The following is a 22273-nucleotide window of genomic DNA, read 5'->3' on the forward strand; positions in this document are numbered from 1 at the left end:
ATTTCTGTAGTGCAAACAGTTTTGATCAGGGCTATGCAGCCCTGACTGTCACCTTCTTTTTGTTGTTGATGTGGCGCAATTTAATTTGAACCCGCTTCCTTTTCCCCCTATCAGCAACAGCGCACTGTCTATCGGCTCACACTGGTGAAAGCCTGGAACGTGGAGGAACTGAAGGCCTACTCTGACTTGGTGTCTCTTGGCAAACCGGATTTTATCGAGGTTAAAGTGAGTTGTTGATCATGAGGGTGGCATCGTCCTTCCCATAACAGACTTCACCATCACCTCCACTCTCCCTGGGTGCAAATTCAGCCTACCAAAACAATGAAAGTTTGCACAGCTAACACTTTGAAGGGATGGTTTGCATGGGCCTGGATCCAGAAATCACACCAAAATACCCAAAGGGCAGGTTGGGTTTGGCTGCTTTTGTTTGCACTTCAGACTTGCCTTTGCAAAAATAGTTTGTGGGTTTGTGGAGGGGAGAGGGGGATCTGTCACTGCTGGCAGAGTGGAGTCTCCCTGTCCAACAGCAGTATGGCTGACTTGCTTGTTCCTGGGTTCAAGGGATGGGAGAGGGCTGTTACCTTTGTGTCCCTGCTTATGGCCTTCCCCGAGGCATCTGGTTGGCTGTTCTGCTGGGCTTAATGGGCCTTTGGTCAAGGCTTCCCCCAGAAAATTCTGGGAGCCGTAGTTTGCTACTGCAATGTGCTCTTTGAAGGTGACTCGGAAACTGCAATTAATCCAGAATGCAGCAGCTAGACTGGTGACTGGGAGTGGCTGCCGAGATCATATAACACCGGTCCCAGTACGTTTCTGAGCACAATTCAAAGTGTTGGTGCTGACCTTTAAAGCCCTAAACGGCCTCGGTCCTGTATACCTGAAGGAGCGTTTCCACCCTCAACATTGAGCCCGGACACTGAGGTCCAGCGCTGAGGGCCTTCTGGCAGTTTCCTTGCTGCTAAGAAGTGAAGTTACAGGGAACCAGGCAGAGGGGCTTCTCAGTAGTGGCGCCTGCCCTGTGGAACACCCTCCCAGCAGATGTCAAGGCAATAAAAAACTATTTAACTTTTAAAAGACAAGGCCCTGTTTAGGGAAGTTTTTAATGTCTGATGCTGTATTGTTTTTAATATTTGGTTGGAAGCCGCCCAGAGTGGTTGGGGAAACCCAGCCAGATGGGTGGCGTATAAATAAATTATTATTATTATTATTATTATTATTATTATTATTATTATTATTATTATTATTTAGGGGGCCGAGAGGTGTTAGGAGACCCCATCCCAGAACAACAATTCCTAGAGTGGTTTAACAGTCAATCCTTGTCCCCAGTGAACTCATGGAATTGTAGCTCTCTGAGGGGCCTCCTAACTCTCAGTGCTCTTCACAAACTACAGCTCCCAGAATTCTCTGCAGCAGGGGGCGGGGAGCCAGGGCTATTTAAAGTGGTATTGTAGTGCTTTAAACGTGTAGTGTGAATGTGTCCCCTGTTCTCCAGCCAGGCCCAAACAAGAAGAATTTGATGCTGAGCTGGTGAGAGGTGTGGCCTGGGAAGAGTGGGTGTAGTGGACCACTTGTGTCCTGGACTGGTTGGACACGGAGGAATGGTGGGAAGAACCAGGGAAGAAGGCTCAAAGCCTGGGGAGTGGTGGTGGGACCATGATGAGTGGCCAGAGAGAGAAGCCTAGGAGAAGGAAGTGTCAAAAGCTGAAGAGGCAACATGGTTTAATGAGGAGGGAGAAAGAATCTGTGGCAGAGCGAAGCCCAGACTGCTGAAGCAGGGGAGGAGGGAGGCCAAGAGGCAGCGAGGAGTCCGGCTGGTGCAGACTCCTAGGTATCTCCCCCTTTTTCTGCGACAAGCTCTGCCCCCCTCCTGATCTCCCAGAATCATAAGAGGCATGAAGAGGGCGGAGGATAGTTTGGCTTCACACAAGTGCAGTCTCTGATTGCTAGGAAAAAGCCCTGGAGAGGGGGGAACTTAGACGGCTATTGGGAGATGGGGATTTTGAGTCTTGGCAACTGATCCATGAGACAAGGTCTACAGGGATGAGCTGCTGTGCTCATTAGGCCTGGCACTCTACCAAGCCTGTGTAGATGGTGTTCTTGCTAATAAAGAGTTAAGTCCAACTTGGAACGATGTGATGTAGTGCTGGCTCGCATGTGACGCCCAGACCAGTTTCCCTATCCCTTCCTCTACAGACCTGAAACGTTTCCCTCTTTCTCTGACAGGGTGTGACCTACTGTGGAGAAAGCTCAGCCAGCAACCTCACCATGGCCAACATCCCGTGGCACGAGGAGGTGGGGCACTTTGTCCAGGAGCTAGTCGACCTTCTCCCGGACTACGAAATCGCCTGCGAGCATGAGCACTCCAACTGCCTCCTGATTGCCCACAAGAAGGTAGGTGGATCCCTATTTTGCCACCATTGATTTGAACTCTCGACCTCAAGTTTCTGATCCTTAAGCTTGCAAAGATGTCTTCAGCTTGTAATTTTTTTTGTTTGCTCGCTATTTTTCAGTCATAACGCAGTTCAAAACGCTTCATGGCAGTGACAGTAAATCAATATTTACACCCACAAAAACAAACATCTCACCAATTAAAACAATATTGTAAAAACTACAGCAGACGTCGGAAAAATGGTAATCAAACAATGGCACAAATAGTGTTTAGAAAATGGTCAGGTGTAGTCATGGGGGAAAGGAACTGATAAGTGTTTATTTACCTCTCCAAGGAAGGGAGAGAACGTCTCACCCTGACCTTGATCAAAATCATCAAGGGGAACTCTGGTGTACCCCAACCTGGGCAATATAATTTTGAATCAGATAATGGAATTCTGTAGCACACACAGTTTTGATCAGGACTTTGCATTCATCATCTTTTTGCTGTTGAAGTGGCAAAGTTTAATTTGAATCCTCAAGCTTGTGCCAGCTGAGCTTGCTGTCTCTGATTTGATCTTTTGTTCTTTGTCCAGTTGTTGTTTTTTTAATTAAAAAAAAGACAATTTTTCTGGAGGGGGACGATCAATGGTTCATGGGTGGGTGTGTCTCCCTTTCCTTTTGCAGTTCAAGATCAGCGGGGAGTGGCACACCTGGATCAACTACGATCGCTTTCAGGACCTCTTTCGCCAGTACGAGCAGAGTGGGGGAGCCAAGACGTTCACCTCGGCTGACTATGTTGCCCCGACTCCTCAGTGGGCTGTCTTTGGGGCGAAGGAAAGGGGCTTTGACCCAACGGACACCCGATTCCAACGGAAGAACAAAGCCAAGGACATCTCGGGGTGTTGACACTCTCAAAACAACAACAGCCAGAACTCCTTTTAGAGTCACAGTCTATAGACAAGGCTTCACCTTCCAGTTGATTTGGACTACAACTCTCATCATGCTGGCTGGGGGATGATGGGAATTGTAGTCTCGAGAACATCAGGTTGGTTTAAGATCTTTTCAGGGAGATTTTAGCATTTACATTAGCCTCGGAAACCTTTGCAAGGAGGTCTTTGATAACCACCAGACAAATCTGAGGCGGGTTCTCATCTTCTACTCACTGATGAGCAATGTGCTTTCGAAGAAGCAGGAAAGAGCAATTTGTCATTTTTGAGCAAAAGGTAACCGTGAAAACTTTGTGCTTCTCCCCAAGCGGGGGCAATAACTGCACCTCATTCTGTTTGCAGTCCTGGAAACCCAGTGTTGCCTTTTTGCCTTCTCACTTGATCCCTTTGGTGTGGCCAGATTCCTGCCACGTAGTCAGTAGTTTCGTGGGTTTCTGTGTGTGAAATTCGCAATCCTAAACATTCCCCAGTTGCATTTCCACAGGTGATTTTCTCCAAGTTTTATACAACACTGTGGGGTGGAGGGGAGGTAGGAAGATCACAGACCCCACCAAAATGACCCTTGGCATGCTTCGTTCTTCCTGATTGTGGATGGTGGAGTTTGTCCCAAAGGGGCTTGGGTGTCTCTCCAGACTGGGGCCCAGCAGGAACATGAGGGAACTGTGTTTCTGGTGTCACGCCTGAAGCAAGAAGCCAAGCCCTTGAACTCTACGCTACCTTTGGGGTCTCTGTTCTTTGGGGAACCTGGCTCAGCTCTCAGGAAACGGAAAACAAAGTTGCCTTAAATTTGGGTGCTGGCAGCTTATCAAAGGTCTGTCTCGCTTAACTGGATTCTGCCACACTTGATTTGGTTTAACCACCACGGTGTGCTTACACTAAGGCAACGTTCACCCCTTACATTTAGGGCAGCCCTACATATAGAGCCATCTGATACCGCTTTAGGATGGAAAGCTTCAACACTCTTAACAAACTACAGCTCCCAGGATTCTTTGGGAGAGGGAGAAGCTATGACTGTTTAAAATGCTTTAAAGATATGGTGTCAATGTGGACTCAGTCCGTTGCTCCACTTGGAATTCTGGACATTGTAGTTTTGGGTGATCCTCTGCAGAAGCTTTCCACAGGACTCGCTTCTGGCTCCCATAGGGAGGGAGCTTGCTTCTGTCTGCGTTTCAGACAAGCACCGCCTGAGCAGGGATAAAAACGCTTTCCTGTGCTTCTGGTAGATGAGATGGATTTTGGAACATTTCTTTGTTAATGGAGGTCATTATATATTTCCTCATACAGCTGCACAGATTTCCCAATCAGTTGCCTTAGGCTGTGCTGCATTAATGTGAAATTCCCCTTTTGGCTGAAGAGATCAAATATCTGTGGCTACAACAATAGGACCCTCATGTGTGGGTCAGGGAACTTTTTGAAACATTTGCTTCAGTTGCTCAGGCACTGGAAGAGGCGAGCAAGTTTTAAATGGAATAATAGCTCCTTGCTTGTTCTGCCCGGGGCTGCCACAGGAAATGTTTGGACTCTGGGCCTGATTTGTCCCACCAGGCCTCTCCATTTACCCTATGAGGCCATTCCGGATGAGCCACGCCCGTATGACGTTAGGAAATGATGCGACTCCCTGTTGAGGGCGGGATTTGTAGGCCCTGCCCATCAGCAGATCATCTGCAGCAGCCTGTTCCTTTGCTTGTGAGGTTTGATTTCAAACCACTCGGGCAAAGTAAAATGAGCTGCCTGATGCCATTGAGGGGGTGGCTGAATCCAGTTCCTGGGGCTGCAGTAAAAACTATTAACCCATCTCAGGCTTGTGTTATTACTCTCCCACACATTTCTATGTAGGAATTGCGCCGTGCGAAAAATGAATTTTCTGCAGCAATGCCATGTTTTGGGGTCCCCTTCTGGGCCTTGTCCTCTGTTATCTACCACTGTTTGGTTTTATTACACTGGTCTTTTTAAAACAGATATTGCGTTACAATTTTCCAACCCTGTGAGGTAAGTTGGGCTGAGAGGCAGTGACTGGCCCCTCACAGTCACCCCCAATGTGAGTCACCCCCTAGCTCTCCATCCATCAGGTGCTCAAAAACTCTCATTTCACCCCCAGTTCAGAAATCCCAGCGTTCATCCATGCCGTTTGGAATATGACAGGCATAAACGACAACCCGGATTTCTTCAATAAAAAGGCTGTTCTTTACCCAGCAGGAAGGATATGGCACTCCCCAGGGTCCAATTAAGTTGTTAAAAATTACGCATTTGGCCTTTCCATTTTTTTATCTGCCTTTAGCTAAAGCCAACTTTTGATATTGCTGTTGTGGTAAAATGATAAAACCTTTACAAGCTGAGATAAAAGAGGCCCAAATGGCGCTGCCTGTTCTGTGGTTCCTCTCGTTCCAAAGGCGTTCAGTTGGGAAGTATTCTTTGCAGGGGCGGTGTGCCAGGATTTTGGCAGCAAAATGCGCAAAGTTTCAAGAAAGGGTCTTTTGTGCTAGGGTGCGGTTCATACTGAAGGCGCGTACGTACACTGACATTTTCAAAAAGAAAACGGACAGGAAACGGCCTTATCTATACGGCGCGAAGCGTTTCCTGACGGATAAACGCACAAGACCTCTTTACATTCCTGAAATGTCTTACAGCTCACTGTTTTCAAGCCAGTGGGTTGACAGGGAGTCTGAGTCTGCTTCACAGCTGCAATTCCAAACATATTCAGAAATGAATAAGCTTATTGGCGGGGGGAGCACTTGACAAAGGTGTATAAAATTATACATGATGTATAAAATTCTGGGCCATCCAAAGAAGCTGAAGATTCGGATCTGACACAGGTAGTTACCCTTTTCACCAGGTACATGTGCAGAATTTTCTCCCATGAGATGCAGTGATGGTCACAACACTGGATGACTTTAGAACAGGGGTAGGCTGGATGCGGCCCAATTGCCTTCTCAATCTGGCCTGCGGACGGTCCAGGAATCAGCTTGTTTTTACATGAGTGGAATGTGCATTTTATTTAAAATGCATCTCTGGGTTGTTTGTGGGGCCTGCCTGGTGTTTTTAAAAGAGTAGAATGTGTGCTTTTATTTGAAATGCATCTCTGGGTGGGGCATAGGAATTTGTTCATATTTTTTTCAAAATATAGTCCGGCCCCCCACAAGGTCTGGGGGACAGTGGGCCTGCTTTGGAACGAAAGAAGGGCCTGTTGGATCAGTCCAAGTTCTTACAGCGGCCAAATAGATGCCTGTAGGAAACCATCAAGCAGAATCTGAACACAAGAGCGCTCTCCCCTCCTGTGGGTTCCAGCAACTGGGAGTCAGAAGCATCATTGTGCTGGACTCTGGAGGCAGAGCGTGGCCAGTGCAGCTAACAGCCTTATATCCTCCACAATTTTGTCTAATCCTTTTAAAAAGGCCATATAGGTTGATGGCCACCATCTCTGCCTTCAGTGGGAGGGAGTTCCACTGTTCATGTGCTGCATGAAGCTTCCTATGTTCCTTAATTTCTTTGAGGGAAAAAGATACAATCTCAGAATATTTTAAAATGAGGGATGCTGGTGGGGCCCATGTCTGGCTGGAAGTCACACCCTCAGATTCTAGAAACCCTGGGGTTGAGACTGGTCACTGCTGAGAGGGAAAAGCACTTTGTGCATGCTCAGAGGCTGTTACTGCTAAACATGCACAGCAGAAGGTTTGAGAGGAGCTAAGCCCTGCAGGTTTTTACCTCCTATTTTGTGCAGCGTTACCTGAGGCTGCATGCTTACTAAGGAGTAAATTCCATCTGGGTTGCAATAGCAAGGCTGATTCAGTGCTAATACATGTCTATAGCCCCAATTTGCAAGCTCCCAAATTCCCAGGAAGCCACTGGCCTCCCGCTTGGAAAGCCTGCGGGGACACGAGCACTTTACACGTGCTCAGAGGCGGTGCTGCGTTTAGTTGCGACTCTTATCTCAGGGACTCTCCAGAAAAATGGATTTCGAGGTTAGAGTCCCTCTGTGGAGTAGCAAAGAAGCTGCTCTGAGCACGTACAAACTTGCAAGTCAGCGAATTTCAGATCAGGGTGTATTTCAAACCAGAGCACATTTACGTGATATGGCCACGAAGCTTGATGGTCTCGGAACATGTGCAGAGCGCCACGCTTTTGCCGCTTAAAAATCAGCCTTAGCAGCGGTGAAATCAACAGACCTCACTGGTCTGGTAATGCGTTTCACATCAGAGACGCGGCCAGGAAACTGGAGCGCCTCTGAGCATGCACAGAAAGCCTCCCTTTGGGCTCCGGGCTCAAAACTCTGTCCCCGCCCCTTCTGCTAAGGAGGATGCCGAGTCCAGCCAATCTGAAGAGGGCGAGGAGGGGGCGGCGCCCGATTTGAAATCTTTTCAAGGACCCGCAAAAAGAGGACCAGATCTCCCAGCTGCAAGCGGCAGAGGTAAGTTTAAGGGGGGGGGCTCTCTGGGGTCCGGCTGCAATTATTATTAGCCAGGTGCATGCATGCAAATATCGGGGCATCATAGAGGCTCCCCCTTTGCACCCCAAAGCAGGATGCGACGCGCCTTTCTTTGCAACGCGGAATAAACCGAGCCTTACATTCCTGCAGGGCGTGGGCGAGCAAAAGCATACAAACGAATAAAATACAAAACGATCGGGAACAAGCTCGAGTACACAAAACAAAACGTAGACTGGGCGTTTCCCCGCGTACTCTTAAAAGCGTTGCCAGGAAAGCAAAATATTTGGACATCGTTTTGCACGGCCAGAGTAAAAATGGATAGCGCATTGATCCTCGCGTGCTGTTTCCGTCTGAGTATCTCTTGTTTTCAAAACAAAATTAAGAAATTCCTTCCAGTAGCGCCTTAGAGACCAACTAAGTTTTCAAGCCAGCGACCAGTGATGCTTGGGAATGCTATCCAGCTACATAGAGTTTTGAACACAAGAAGATCCTGCTGGATCTCGCCAACGGCCCCATAGTCCAGCATCTTGTTCTCACAGTGGCCAACTGGATGTCTCTGCTGGGAAACCCACCAGCAGGATTTGAACGCAAGAGCCCTCTCCCCTCCTGTGACTTAATAGGAACTGGGATTCAGAAGTATTGCTTCCTCTGACTGTGAAGACAGAGCACAGCCACCCTGGCTAGTAGCCATCCATAGCCCTCTCCTCTATGAATTTGTCCAATTCTTTTTTAAAGCCATCTAGGTCAGTGGCCCTCACTGCCTCCTGTGGGAGGGAGTTCCACAGTTTACCTATCTGTCCAACATCTGTCTCTTCATTGAAGAGACATGAGTTCTACTGTTGTGAGAGAGGGAGAAAAAAACTTCTCCATCCACTCTTTCCATGCCGTGCTTTATTTTAAAAGCATTTATCACATTGCCTCTTAACTTGGCTTTTCTCTAAACTAAAAATCCCAAACACTGCAACTTTTCCTCATAAGGGAATTGCTCCATCAACCCCTTGATCAATCGGGTTGCCCTTTTCTGCACCTTTCCTATCTCTACAATAGATATAAAGCTGGATCAATTCTCCTGTATTCTGATTCCCATTCCCCTGCCCTAGTAAACACAACATTACTGTATTTTTCGCTCTATAAAACGCACCAGACCATAAGACGCACCTAGTTTTTGGAAGAGGAAAACAAGAAAAAAAATATTCTGAATCCCAGAAGCCAGGACAGTCAGCAGGATTGCTGTGATCCCACTGGCTGTCCTGGCTTCTTGCTTAGCCGCGCGCAGTCCTGCTGCTCCCTGAGCTGCTCTTTGGGGCTGGTGGGGGATAGCTACGCGCCGCCTCTTCTGGGCAAGGGGAGGCTGCACGTAGCTAATCCAGAAGCCAGGACAGCCCCAAAGAGCAGCTCAGGGAGCAGCAGGCAGGCACTGCTCTGCCGGCACCCAGGGTTTCCCCCGCCAGCCCCAAAGAGCAGCTCAGGAGAGTGCCGCACTCTGGCAATTTAGCTCCAGGGACCACACATTAGCTCCATAAGACGTACAGTTTTTAAGAGGAAAAAAGTGCATCTTATGAAGCAAAAAATATGGTAAATCTCTGATTGGAATTTGACTGACCCCCTCTTGAGTAATCCAGGTGGTTAGCAACTGACACTAAATGCCTGCCTTTGTTCTCCCCTCCCCTCCCTGTAACCCTTTTGTGATCTTATGGACTAGAAACCTGAGTGGGCTTATTTACAATACTTTGCTTAGAGGAGCACGGCACCAGGAAAGGGAAGATGACATCTGTGCTCCAGAGTGTGGTGGGGTCTGCCGTTGGCTGGCGAAATCACGAGATCCTGCCTGATCTAGAGGAGAGTCCGCTTCCGGACAGGTTCAGGAAGAAGTCTTCTCGCAACATGACGTCCATGCGGATGTCTCTGCGGAAGCGGATGCCTTTAAAAGAAGTGGAGGTGAACTTTGACGAGAATCCGACATGGGAGAGCCTGGAGGCCAAGGAGAAAAGACAGAACTTGCGGACGCTTACAAGGACAGCTAAGAACGCCTTTGGGACAGTGTCGCAGGTATGGGTGGCTGCAATGGGCAGCTATTCAAAGAAGTTCAGATCCAGCTACTGGAATGCTAATTCAGCTTCCCAGAAGCCGTTTACAAAAAAAGATAAAACAATGAAATTATCACTAAAGCAATACTGGTGACGATAATGTAAGACTTTTGAAATGTTAAAATAGCAATAGAGTAAAAATGGATCAAAACTCGCACCGACCTTTTTAAGGCTTGTCTAGACAAAAATGATTTTAGCAGGTGCTGAAAAAATTACAGGGATATCAACAGGCAGTGATTTCCCAATTTCCATGTTAGAATATAAAGTTCATGTGGCTTCTGTAAATGGGCCACTTCTGCAGATTGAAGCAGTCAAGCGGGCAAGGCGATCTTGTTGCAGTTCAATATCTGGAAAGTAGCATGTTTTCTACCCCATGCATCCCAGAGCGTAAATCCCAGACACTGCCTTAAATACTTTTTTTTCCATTTCAGAAAATCCAGAAAAGCTGTCAAGGCCCCACACGGTCGCTAGTCTCCTCCTGGAACAAATCTTCTGTGGGTGGCAGCAGCAGGGGCTCTGCCAAAACCCAAAGCAGGCCGCCCCGGACCCCTCGCCGCAAGAGCGACAGGCTTGCCACTGTCTCGACCCCGACATCTGACACCAGGATTGTGTCCCCATCTGGCAAGAGATCCCCCTTTCAACCTGGCTCCTGCCGACTTAACAAAGAGCTCCTCCCTCTCCGGAGATCCATGAGGGCTGCAGCCTTGAGAAGCCCATACGGTTCTCCTGTGTCTGTCCGGCAAAGGAGGCAAGTGGAAGAGAAGTCTGCTGCTTGCTGAGCTAGTTTGCCAGCAAGGGCTTAGGAGGAAGGAATGGAGGGTTGGAGCCTTTATTATTTTCAGGCTCAAAAGGTGTTTCCAGTGAGGCTGATGTTTTGATCGATCAGCTCTGTGGCTGGGCATCTCTCTTGCATGCCAAAGTTCCTGGTTACAGATCCTGGCCCCTCCATGTAAATTGCAGGCTGGGGGAAACCTCTTCTTTGCTTGGAAATATAAGGCCACTCCATATGTGAGATCTATGTCAGCCTTTCCAGCAAAGAGGTGTATACCTTTTTCTGCCCAAGGGCCACTTTTCTATCTGGAGAAACCTTCTGGGGGGCCACATAGCAATTGTGGGCAGGGCCAGAGGTAATTCCTGAAATTGCGATGTTTCCTGAGGTCAAGGAGCAGGGTTTTCATCTGTGTCTGGATAAAGGTGGACGCCATTTTGATTCAAGATGGTGGACTGATCCTTTCAAAACTGCAGTGACTTTATGGTGCCTTTGAACTCCTGAGCAATGAGGCTGCTTGTATTGAATAAGAATAATAGATTAAGAACATAAGAGCCTTCTAGATCAGGCCAATGGCTCATCTAGTCCAGGGAGGAAGTTCCATAGTATTAATTAACTATATGCATCAACTGGTTTAATGTTGAGTTTTAAATTGTTGTAACCCACTCTGACACCTGCTGATGAAAGGCGGGGGATAAATTTAATTAACAACAACAACAACAGACAGAGCAAAAGACCTTACTCTTACTCTTAAGATCTACGCTTAACTTTGCAGAGTAGACAACATTCCTGCCACGGAGAACTCTGAGACTTCTGTACATACACAGTCCCCCCCTCTCTCTTCTGGTTCACCCATTCAAAGGAATGTCTGTTATGTTCTGCAGAGGCTACTCCTGCTGATGGTCCTTGCCTGAATTCCCCCATAGCGCTAATCCTAGGGGCTGAACCTGGTTTAAGAGAGGTCAGTTTGAAGTGCTCTATAGATAAATCTATACATTTTGGAAAGTTGCTTTCCTGCCCACTGTGCCTTTGCACATCTCTGATGATATCATCAATGCTTCTTGAGATCAAAGAGCAGGGCTTTCATCTGTATTTGGATACAATTGGGTGCCCATCTTAATTCAAGATGGCAGACTGGAACCTTTCAAAACTACACTGACTTTATGGTTTCTTGGAATTCCCAAGCGATGAGGCCGCTAGAATTAAATAAATACAGTGGTACCTCGGGTTAAGTACTTAATTAGTTCTGGCGGTCTTTTCTTAACCTGAAACTGTTCTTAACCTGAAGCACCACTTTAGCTAATGGGGCCTCCTGCTGCCGCCACGCCGCTGGAGCACGATTTCTGTTCTCATCCTGAAGCAAAGTTCTTAACCCAAGGTACTTTTTTTGGGTTAGCGGAGTCTGTAACCTGAAGCATATGTAACCCGAGGTACCACTGTAATAATGGACCGGGCTAGGAAGAAGTCCCCAGTCTCTTGCTCAAGACCCGATTCATGACCCTCCTTCGTTCTCTCTCCATTGCAGACAATTTGATTGCAACCTGGAGCTGGTCTCCACCGGCATTCGCCAGTTGAAGCGTCTCTCTCGGGCCTTCAACGACATCATTGTCCAAGAAGAGAGGTGAGCCCGTTGTGTCGGGTGGGGCTTCTACCTCCCACTGGCCAGTCTGCTTGCCTGCTATTTAGGGCGGGGCTGTAGTTGCCTTGACTCTGCGGGGAGTGCATTACTTGAAGGGGACCTGTGTTCAAATCCTCCTGGTCAAATGTGCTTTTGTAGATGGGGGCTATTTATTCCTTCAGTGAGAAATTACCCCTTAGTTGTTGTTTTTTATAAAAAAAGGTCTCTAAGTGGTTTACATAACAGTATGCAACAGTCATAAAAAAAACCCCACATGATTGAAAACAGACTTTAAAGACAGCAGACAATAACATTATCAATATGTTTTTATGGGCACCCAAAGCAGTAGGTTGTATTCTATTTGGAATAAACCCGCTTAAATGAATAGACCTAAGCTAATCCTGCACTGCTGAGGATTGGACTAGAAGCGCCTCTGTATCCCTTCCAACTTTACAATTCTATGATGGTAGGCATGTCAGTTAATTTCAATGATTCTACTCTGAGTAGGACTCATACAGCCAACTGCAACAAAGGTGCCTACCTAATGATAATTGGCAAGGACTTGCCACCCCTATCTGCGCCAAACATTTAAAGCAGTATTGCCATGGCTTCCCCCAAAGAATCCTGGGAACTATAGTTTGCTGAGGGTGCAGGGTAGCCTCTAATCCCCTCCCAGTGTGCTACAATTCCCAGAGTTCCCTGGGAAGAGAGATTTACCACTTTGGGAATTGGAGTTCTGGGAGAGGAATAGAGGCTTCTCAACAAACAACAGTTCCCAGGCTTCTTTGGGGGAAACTACGGCTGTTAAACCACTCCGGGAATTGTAGCTCTGGGAGAGGAACAGGGGTTTCCCGACAGCACCCTCAGCAACAGGGTTGGGGGTTCTTCCAGCCCCTTCAAAATGAATCGTAAGGCACCTAAGGATGGAAGTTAGCGTCAGAAAGAGCTGGTGAAAAATGGCTCTGCTGCTTTTACAAGCACACTCCACTCTATTATTATTTCGCATTTATATTTTTCCATGTATGAACATATGGAGAGCACCCACCCTGCATTAAGGTCCTTGGTTATCAAATGCTGCTCAATCCCCTTTTAAAACTTTTTTCCCCATTTAGAGTTGTTGTTTTTTAAGCTGGATGGCACACCTACCAGGGATGTTGTCGCCATAGATATTTCCTTCCTGCACTTGCAGGGAGCTGGAGGACTGGGTGACCTTTCTGGCCCTGTCCAAGCCCACAACTCTATGATTTTGTTCCTTGCCAATCCAGAGGAACGGAAATAAGGTTGTGGCAATGGGGGTGGATGGCAGGTGGTGGAGCTCAGGAGCTTGGCCCTTAACTTTCTGTCCTGAGATATTCTAGAGGGCAGCCTGTTGCTGACCAAGGCTCTAGCGGCATCAAAATGGAACCACCTATGAGCCAGTTGAAAATCTCATACCTTTTCAGCTTGTAAACCCTTTGTTCCTAATATTCTCTCCATCTACTAGCGATATGAGAGATTCTCTCATTTCTAACTGAAGAGAGAAAAAACAAACACCCAGGTAAAAATGTGTTCTTTTTGTTTTGCTTGGAATATTCTCTAACACACCCGTTTCTTGCATGAAGAACACCAGCTTTTAAAAGATATGTGTGCATGCTGAATTAAAGCCCTCTTCGGAACCTTTACCCCCTGGTTTTCTATGGCAGCTACCCCCCTGAATAATACCAGCCTCCCTTAAAGTGTGCCAAAATGGAATCTTTTATGTGTTTGCAGATGGTTTGGGTGGGTACATGGGTGTCAAGCAGCTTAGCCAGTGCATTTCTTCTGGGTTACATCTACAGAAGTCTAATGTCCAGTTCATGGGAAGTCATGGTACCGCTCTATTCTGCCTTAGTCAGACCCCCACCTGAAGCCTGGGTGCAGCTCTGGGCACCCCAGTTTAAGAAGGATATTGGAAAGCTGGAAGGTGTGCAGAGAAGGGCAACCAAGACGATTAAGGGCTTGGAAACCATGCCTTATGAGGAACGGTTGAGGGAATTGGGGATGTTTAGCCCGGAGAAGAGGAGACTGAGAGGTGATATGATAGGTAAAGGTAAAGGGACCCCTGACCATTAGGTCCAGTCGTGGCCGACTCTGGGGTTGCGACGCTCATCTCGCTTTATTGGCCGAGGTAGCCGGCGTACAGCTTCCGGGTCATGGGGCCAGCATGACTAAGCCACTTCTGGCGAACCAGAGCAGCGCACGGAAATGCCGTTTACCTTCCTGCTGGAGCGGTACCTATTTATCTACTTGCACTTTGACGTGCTTTCGAACTGCTAGGTTGGCAGGAGCAGGGACCAAGCAACGGGAGCTCACCCCGTTGCGTGGATTAGAACCGCCAACCTTTTGATTGGCAAGTCTTAGGCTCTGTGGTTTAACCCACAGCGCCACCCACGTGATAGCTACCTTCAAATATCTGAAGGGCTGTCCCATGGAGTGGGCTTATTTTCTGCTGCTCCAGATGGTAGGGCTCAAACCAATGGCATACCGTTACAAGAAAGGATATTCCAACTGAACGTCAGGAAGAACTTTCTGACAGCAAGAGCTGTTTGACAGGTGGTGCGCTCTCCTTCCTAGGAGGTTTTTAAGCAGAGGTTGGATGGGCATCTGTCATGGGCGATTTACTGTAGTTGAGATTCCTGCATTGCAGAGGGTTGGTCTGGATTCTTGGGGTCCCTTCTGACTTCTAGGATATGACAAGGAAGGAGATTCTGACTAAACATTAGGAAGAACTTTCTGATGGTGAGAGCTGTTCGACAGTGGAAGAGACTCCCTGGGAAGGTGATGGACTCTCCTCCCTTGGAGGTTTCTAAACAGATTTAAAGTGCCTGGCCGGCACTTTCTTGATCTCCTGGGGCAGAAGATATAGAAGCATGATTAGTCGCACCAAAAGGGTAAAGAACAGCTTCTATCCGTGGGCTGTTAGGCTGCTGAATGAAAAGACAACAACAGGGCAACTGACTTTTGGGTTTGGTGGGTGTGCGTCAGTAAACAAGGGGGATTAAGACTAAGAGAGCTGAGTGGAGGGCGCTCATGTAATCTCACTGTATACAAGTTGTACAAGTGACAATAAAGTATTTCAATATCTGCCATGGATGAGATTCCTGCATAGCAGGGGTGGAACTACATTGCCCTTGGCATCCCTTCCAATTCTACGATTCTGTGAAATGTGGCGCTGCATCACCAACCGTGGCCTGCCCTCAGTCAGCCCGCACTGGCTTGCCTTCTAACTTACAACCAACCAACCCAGGGGGTTGACAGCCCTGGGTGTCAGCTTCCACCCACACCAAACATTTAATGTGCTACAATGCTCCTTTAATGTTTGACGTTTTACTGTGATGCTTTAATTTGCTGGCAGCTGCCCAGGGTGGCTGTGGCAGCCCAGTCAGATGGGCAGCATCTATTACTTGGGATGTGTCTGCCCTGTCTTCACTGATCTAACTTGGAAGTCCTTTCTGTCTCCCAACTCGACGTGAGATGTTCTTAACACACTTTTCTCCTTCTCTGCAGAGATCAAGCCATTGTCAACTACTACCAGGTGATGGCACAGAACTTGCGGGCTGCCCAGGTGCGGTCCCGAAACCTCTCCCAGTCTTCGCTCAGGAGGCGAGTGGCCAAACTGCGCTGGGAGCTCAGCAGCTGGGCTGAGAATAACTTTAAATAGTATTAATCTTCGAGAATATGAAGGGTGTGTGTGTGTGTGTGTGTATGTTTATCTTACCTTTTTAAAATAGTGTTTTTTGTATTCTACTCTGAATAAGCTTGTGTTTAAAAAAATGCACACTAATTTTTGTAACGTCTCAGTGAAACTACATGGATTTTTCTTCCTATATATGTGAATGCCCTGTGCTAAAACTGATCCTATTTATGGCATTAAGTGAAGCTTAACCAACCTGAATTTTATCACTCTTTTATTTGAAGGCTGAGGTGTAAGTGTATCAATAATAAAAGGAAATAAAGCTACAATGCTGGCCTGCTTAATCGCTGGAAAGCGGGGATGAAGGACGTTGTGGTTCCTTCCAGATGTTGCTGAACTACAACTCCCAGCAGCCACCACTGCCAGTGATGAGGAATGATGGGAGTTGGAGTCCGGTAACATCAGGAGGGCATCAGGTTGGCAAAGGCTCATCTAAGCCCTGCTTTAGCTCTTTATATTAGGAAGACTTTACCATCTCATTTTTACTTGTTCCCTGTTTGGGGCTATGTGTGTCATTCAGCACTCTATTAAAAGCACCAGCCAAAGTTAGCTGGCGGTTTCTGTGGGTATGACACCCTGCCCCCTGCAAGCCAATTTGAAGGAGGCCCAAAGAAGAAGCATAAAATGTGACGCTGAATGCAGCTTCCCTTCCTGGTAATTTTGGGCTTTGATTTAAAAGAGAAACACCAAGCTTCTAGTCCTTATGCATGAAAGGAGTTGGCTGAATAGGTTTTGACAACACACAGCAAAATATTGAGCCTTTGAAAACTTATTCAGCATCCCTCTAGTTTGAGGGAGGGGGGCTTCAGTCTACCCACCTGCTGTCATTCCTAGTCAAAAGATAATAAATCAAAAAAGCCAGACTATTTACATAAGTTATGTGTGGAGCAGTGAGTTGGGTCCCTTTTTAATTTTTTTGCTTAGCAGAGATGTCACATAATGCCAGACCTATCAACTTCTTCTTTTTTTTATAAATAATTTTTATTAGCAGGCCAATCACATCACATTATCACATTGATTCCAAATTATACAGCCAAATTTTAAATTTTGTTGGGGGTACCCATACATCAAGCTCAGCTCGAGTCCAAAACAGCATCACTTATCTTACTGCTTTAATTAAACAGTTCTCTCCAGTTTGATCCGGAAAGTCCTTTGTTACTTCTTTTCTCTTCTTGTTGTTATCATAAATTCCTTTCTTTGCAATTTCTGATGATTTTCACAAGCAGGATAACAGCTGGCATTCTATGTGGATTTTGTGCTTTTCCAAACATCATATCAATCCGGGACAGCCTCTATACAACGCTTCCATAAACAAAATTAATCTCCGATCAGTCCTTTATTTTCCTCAGGCTTACCAAATAACAAATGAGTCTGGGGGTTCTGTCAGGTCAAACTTACATTCCAACATTCCTTCTCTTTCAAACAATCCTGATTCTCCTCCCCCAGTCCTTCTTCCTCGGCAGACCTGTCATGGCGAGACGCCATTTTTAAACTGCGTCATAAAAAATTTCTTCCTTTCTCACGGTTCTGCAGTCTTTTTTCCTTATACTCCGTCCCACATAGTTCTTAGAATCCTGCCTGTGATTCATAGAAACGCGACGATCTTGATTCTATCTGGGGTGAAGGGTTATTAATATCACATCATGCAAAGAAAAAAAGAGTTTTTTCCTCCACCCCCCCCCTTTGTTCCAAACATACAGTCACCTTATGGTGATTCATCAGAAGATTTACTTATCCATCCGTCACTCCTGGTCGCAGAGATCCATTAATCAGCAGTCTTATCTCGAGCTTTACTTGATGTATGTGCTTTCAGCTTCGTTTCCTATCGTATGTTTCCAATTATAATTCCAGCTGAAGCAACCAGCACGCGCTAATTGGAATCGGCCTCAGGAAGGTCTGACTTCACCGAGGGCCTTTTGCCAAGTGTTTGGCACCCCCATCACTCATTTCAGGGGGTGCATTGTGAACACCGCTGGCAGGGCAGTTCTCCTCCACATCCTGGAGGAGTTCAGGAAGGCTACATACTTCCCATAGCAGCCCCTTAATACCTCGTATGGGTCAGAGAGATGCTATTGTCGGCCATCTTCCAACGCGTCACCTGGTGGCCCCGGACCTATCAACTTCTACGTATTTCTGCTATCTGCTCCAATTTGCTCCTCTCCTAATTTGGGGGGTGCTGGGAATTAATCTAACTTTTGGTGACTCCTCTGCAACTTTCCCAGTCATTCCTGGTTGCTGGCTCAGGGTACAAAATGATGCAACCAGAACTGTCCACAGTCCTCTCGATGGGCAAATTGCAAAGAAGACAGTCAGTTCCAGAACCAATGCTTAACTTCCTTATTGTGTGTGTTATTGTTTTTTGTAGATAATGAGTGTAGGTTATTTGAGGAAGTCACAATCACACAGGCTTTCACAGGGATATTTCCAGCCCTGGTCTTCCTCCCAATGCAAATTAACACCCTCCAGGGATAAAATTTTTGCCAGGCCTCACCAAGAGCCCATTTTGGTTCAATCTTCAATCTTGAAAACCTCTATCCTTCTAGTGACTGCTTTAATTTATTTTAAAAATTGTTTCTATACCACCTTTTTATCCATGGGGGTGGCAGACAGAATTTGACCCCCCCTTTTTAAAATACTGTTTATTTTCATGCTACAGAGGATAAATTTTGAGAAAACAATTGTTACAACAGTAAACAACAAGTAACTTGTCCTGATATAATTTTACAGACTTTTATCACGCCATGTTGGCCCCTCTTCATTTAATCCCCCCCTACCCCCCTGTGAGGTAGGTTAGGCTGAGAGGTTAGTGGCTGACCCAAAGTCACTCAGTGAGAGCTTCATGGCTGAGTGAGGGATTTGAACCCTGGTCTCTCGCAGTTCCTAGTCCAACAATCTAACCGTTCTACCACACACGTGCATTTTGAATGCAAACTCACATTGGGTTCTGCAACTTGATTTGGGACTCAATTAACCTCTGGAGACCAATTGCAGCTGGTAAAATGAGTTCTGGAAACCAGATGCACTGTCTCAGTGGGTTGTCCTAAGGAGGCTCCAGATTTTAAACTGTCCCATTTCCTGATTTCATTTTCTAACTTGTGTCTGACCAGAGCAAGCCATTATCTCTCCCTGCTGCACTGTTGAGTATTGGAAAAGAAGGAAAGGGTTTTGCTTTGTTTTGCTGAAGTAAAACTGAGCTGTTTAAACATCAATGGCCCCAGGCAACTGATTGAGGTTTCTCTGGGTTGCATAACTTCAGATGCCACAGGGGAAAGTTGCCCTTTAAAAACCTGGTTGGGGTCCAACATTCAAAACAAAGCTTTTCTCTTTAAAGTCTGTCTCCTATTCATCTTCCATGGGTTCTCCTTTGTCTAGAAGGATTTTAGCTTAAGCAATACTTGAGCTGTTGCTTCCAAAACCTGGCTTTGCAGATGTTTGGTGAGTGAGGGTGGTGCAGTGGTCAAAGTGCTGGACTTAGAACCTTGGAGACCTGGGTTCAAATCACCACTCTTCTAAAACTGAGGAGGAATTTGCTAAAGAGGGGATGCTGTTGCTTGTTCACTGCTTCCAGGGGAGATCCTCCAGGGAGAGGCAGTAGGTTTTAAAAAGCTTTGAGAATAAAGTACCGTATTTTTTGCCCCATAGGACGCACAGCCCTATAGGACGCACCTAGTTTTTTTATTCCCCCCCCCAGGCACGGGGCTGGCGTGGGGGAAGCCCAAGCTTCCCCCGACCCCAGCCCCCAGAACACCCTGCTATCCGCAAGCCTAGGGAGCCACGCCGGTCTCCCCAGGCTTGCGGACAGCTGTGTGAAGCCCGGGCACACTCTTCAGCACGCCCAAGGCTTCGGAATGCAGGCAGCTCTGCGCAACCCTCCGGAGCCCGGCGCGGCTTGGAGCCGGGCTCCGGAGGGTCGCGCAGAACTGTGCGGACCCCAGGAGGGCAGGCAGCTCTATGCAACCCTCCGGAGCCTGGCGCGGCTTGGCGCCGGGCTCCACAGGGTCGCACAGAGCTGCGTGGAGCCCGGGAGGGCAGGCAGCTCTGTGCTACCCTCCGGAGGCCGGCACGGCTTGGCGCCGGGCTCCGGAGGGTTGCACAGAGCTTCCTGAAGCCTGTATTCGCCCCATAGGACGCACCCACATTTCCCCTTCATTTTTAGAGGGGAAAAAGTGCGTCCTATAGGGCGAAAAATACGGTACATTTCCAGTCCCAATGGTTCTGAAGAAAGAGCAGATTTAAGCAGGAAACTGCCTTGTGCTGTGTCCATGCTGCTCAGCATTCCCAACACGGACTGGCCAAAATTCTCCAGTGCTTTGTATTTCCCACGCTGCCAGGGAGTGAATCCGAGGCCTTCTGCGTGCGAGGCAGGTGCTATACCATTGAGCAATGGTTGTTCTTTCCCAGATTCCGTGGTTTCTGTGTAGGCCAACATGACAACAAAGTTTGGTTCTGTAAAGGCAGGAACTGCAGGGGCCCGTGCAGCAAACCTCTTTGCTTTGTGAAACTCTTCCACCACCAATTTTTAATTCTTTCCCCCATTTTTCCTTCTGGCTCTGTTATAGCTTGCCTATTCTTTCTCCTGGCTAACTTTCTGGTCAGAAGGACAAATGAAAGGGTTCCATTTCAATGCTGAAGGACCGCTTCAAAGGGATGGTCCCTCTGGCATAACCCTAGTCCTTAAATCTAAAAATGAAATCCCCGCGGCGGGGTGCGCTCCCGCTGCTCGGTCCCAGCGCCTGCCAACCTAGCAGTTCGAAAGCACCCCCGGGTGCAAGTAGATAAATAGGGACCGCTTACTAGCGGGAAGGTAAACAGTGTTTCCGTGTGCTTCGCTGGTGCAGGCTCGCCAGAGCAGCTTCATCACGCTGGCCATGTGACCCGGAAGTGTCTTCGGACAGCGCTGGCCCCCGGCCTCTTAAGCGAGATGGGCGCGCAACCCCAGAGTCAGTCACGACTGGCTCGTACGGGCAGGGGTACCTTTACCTTTACATCTAAACAAATGTAGTATAAACACCTACAACTGGGAAACACTTGCCTGCGAGTGTCCCAATAGGAGAACTGCCCTTACCAAAGGTGTCATGGGCTTTGAAGACACTAAAACTTGGGACAAAAGGGAGAAATGTGCTAAGAGGAAGGCACATTTGGCAAATCCTCACCGTGATCGACTCCTGCCCAGAAACCTATGTCCCCACTGTGGAAGGATGTGTGGATCCAGAATTGGCCTCCACAGTCATGGACTCACTGTTAAAACCGTGTTTATGGAAGACAATCTTACTCGGCTACGAGTGATCGCCAAAGAAGAAAGAAGAAGAGTTCTTAGTGGTATGAAAATAGAACCTTATGCCCAGAAGCTGCGCCTGAAAATCCCCTTCGGATGAACTTTGTTCAAAGGGGATTTTAAGATGCAACTTCCAGGCATAAAGCTATTGTTTAATTACACAATGAGCAAAGGGCATTCCTAAGGAGACCAGCCCTTTGTTGAAGTCCTTCAGCACACAAACAGATCCAGCTTTTATCTACCTCATAATGGCCCATTCAGCCAGCTGTAACAGCCAGTGCTGTTGTGGTCAATGAGTCAAGAAGCAGAACAAACATTTCTGTAAATGGGTGGGGAATATCTGCCACCCTCCCAGGTGTTGCTAGACTCCAACTCCCATCATCCCTGACCATTGGTGATGCTATAACATGTATCTAGTGCAAAACATGGTGCTCTGCTCAACAGACCCAGAATCTGAATACCAGGGATCTTTCCGAAAGGGGAGTAAGCAAATTTGTCGTGGATATGTCTGTCAAGGTAGCGCTGAGATCTCAATGGAAAATCCTTATCCAGAGGCATCTACCACTGGGTGCCAGAAACAACAGAACAGGGGTGGAGAATGTAGCACCCTCCAGAAGTTGCTGGAAGGGTTATAGGGAGTGTGCAAATCCCATGTTACAACAGCTCCACTGGCTATTGCTCTGTTTGTGGGCACAATTCAAATATTGGTCATGAAAGCCTTATACAGCTTCGGCCCTGGCTATCTGAAGGACCCTATTCTCTCCTATGAACCTGCCGAGGCTCTGAGATCCTTGAGGGAGGCCTCTCTCTCTCTCTCTCTCCTTTTAGAGTTTAATTACTTTTTATCTATTATCTTTTATACATTTTTTGTTGTTGTTTAGTCGTTTAGTCATGTCTGACTCTTCGTGACCCCATGGACAAGAGCATGTATTTTATCAGTGTTGTTTTAATTTTTGTAAGTGCTTTGATTCCCACACTGAGAAAAAGGCAGTATTTAATACTACTACTACTACTAATGTACCCATCAACCCTAACCATTGGTCCTACTGGCATCCATCATCATCTCCACCAGAAG

At 47.3% G+C, this 22273-nt stretch overlaps 2 protein-coding genes across 3 annotated transcripts in view; both read left to right on the plus strand.

Annotated features, from left to right (window-relative positions):
- Nucleotides 1–5669, plus strand: part of LOC310695190 (S-adenosyl-L-methionine-dependent tRNA 4-demethylwyosine synthase TYW1-like) — a 31095-nt gene extending 25426 nt beyond the window's left edge. The window contains exons 14-17 of one of the 2 annotated variants that reach the window (XR_014519972.1): nt 115–225; nt 2221–2388; nt 3052–4264; nt 4599–5669. Coding sequence is in view for 1 of the 2 variants with exons in the window: in XM_083479267.1 (XP_083335393.1) it covers nt 115–225; nt 2221–2388; nt 3052–3273 (501 nt within the window). In the remaining variant the exon portion in view is untranslated. Of the gene's footprint in view, nt 1–114; nt 226–2220; nt 2389–3051 lie in introns of both variants that reach the window. The other variant, XM_083479267.1, reaches the window with a different exon arrangement.
- Nucleotides 5670–7124: 1455 nt separating this feature from the next.
- Nucleotides 7125–16192, plus strand: PIMREG (PICALM interacting mitotic regulator). The gene is made up of 5 exons (XM_083480830.1): nt 7125–7719; nt 9476–9786; nt 10256–10572; nt 12119–12214; nt 15737–16192. The coding sequence occupies exons 1-5, from the start codon at nt 7542–7544 to the stop codon at nt 15888–15890; spliced, it is 1056 nt and encodes a 351-aa protein (XP_083336956.1). The 5' UTR covers nt 7125–7541; the 3' UTR covers nt 15891–16192.
- Nucleotides 16193–22273: the final 6081 nt, after the last annotated feature.

This window comes from Podarcis liolepis (assembly GCF_965112155.1).
Source record: "Podarcis liolepis genome assembly, chromosome: 16".
In the NCBI taxonomy this organism is placed as follows: Eukaryota; Metazoa; Chordata; class Lepidosauria; order Squamata; family Lacertidae; genus Podarcis; species Podarcis liolepis.

Coding starts and splice junctions, on each gene's coding strand:
- PIMREG (XM_083480830.1), top strand. CDS start 7,542: ATGCACAGAAAGCCTCCCTTTGGGCTCCGGGCTCAAAACTCTGTCCCC. Junction 7,720..9,475: donor CCCAGCTGCAAGCGGCAGAG/GTAAGTTTAAGG, acceptor TACTTTGCTTAG/AGGAGCACGGCACCAGGAAA. Junction 12,215..15,736: donor ATCATTGTCCAAGAAGAGAG/GTGAGCCCGTTG, acceptor CCTTCTCTGCAG/AGATCAAGCCATTGTCAACT.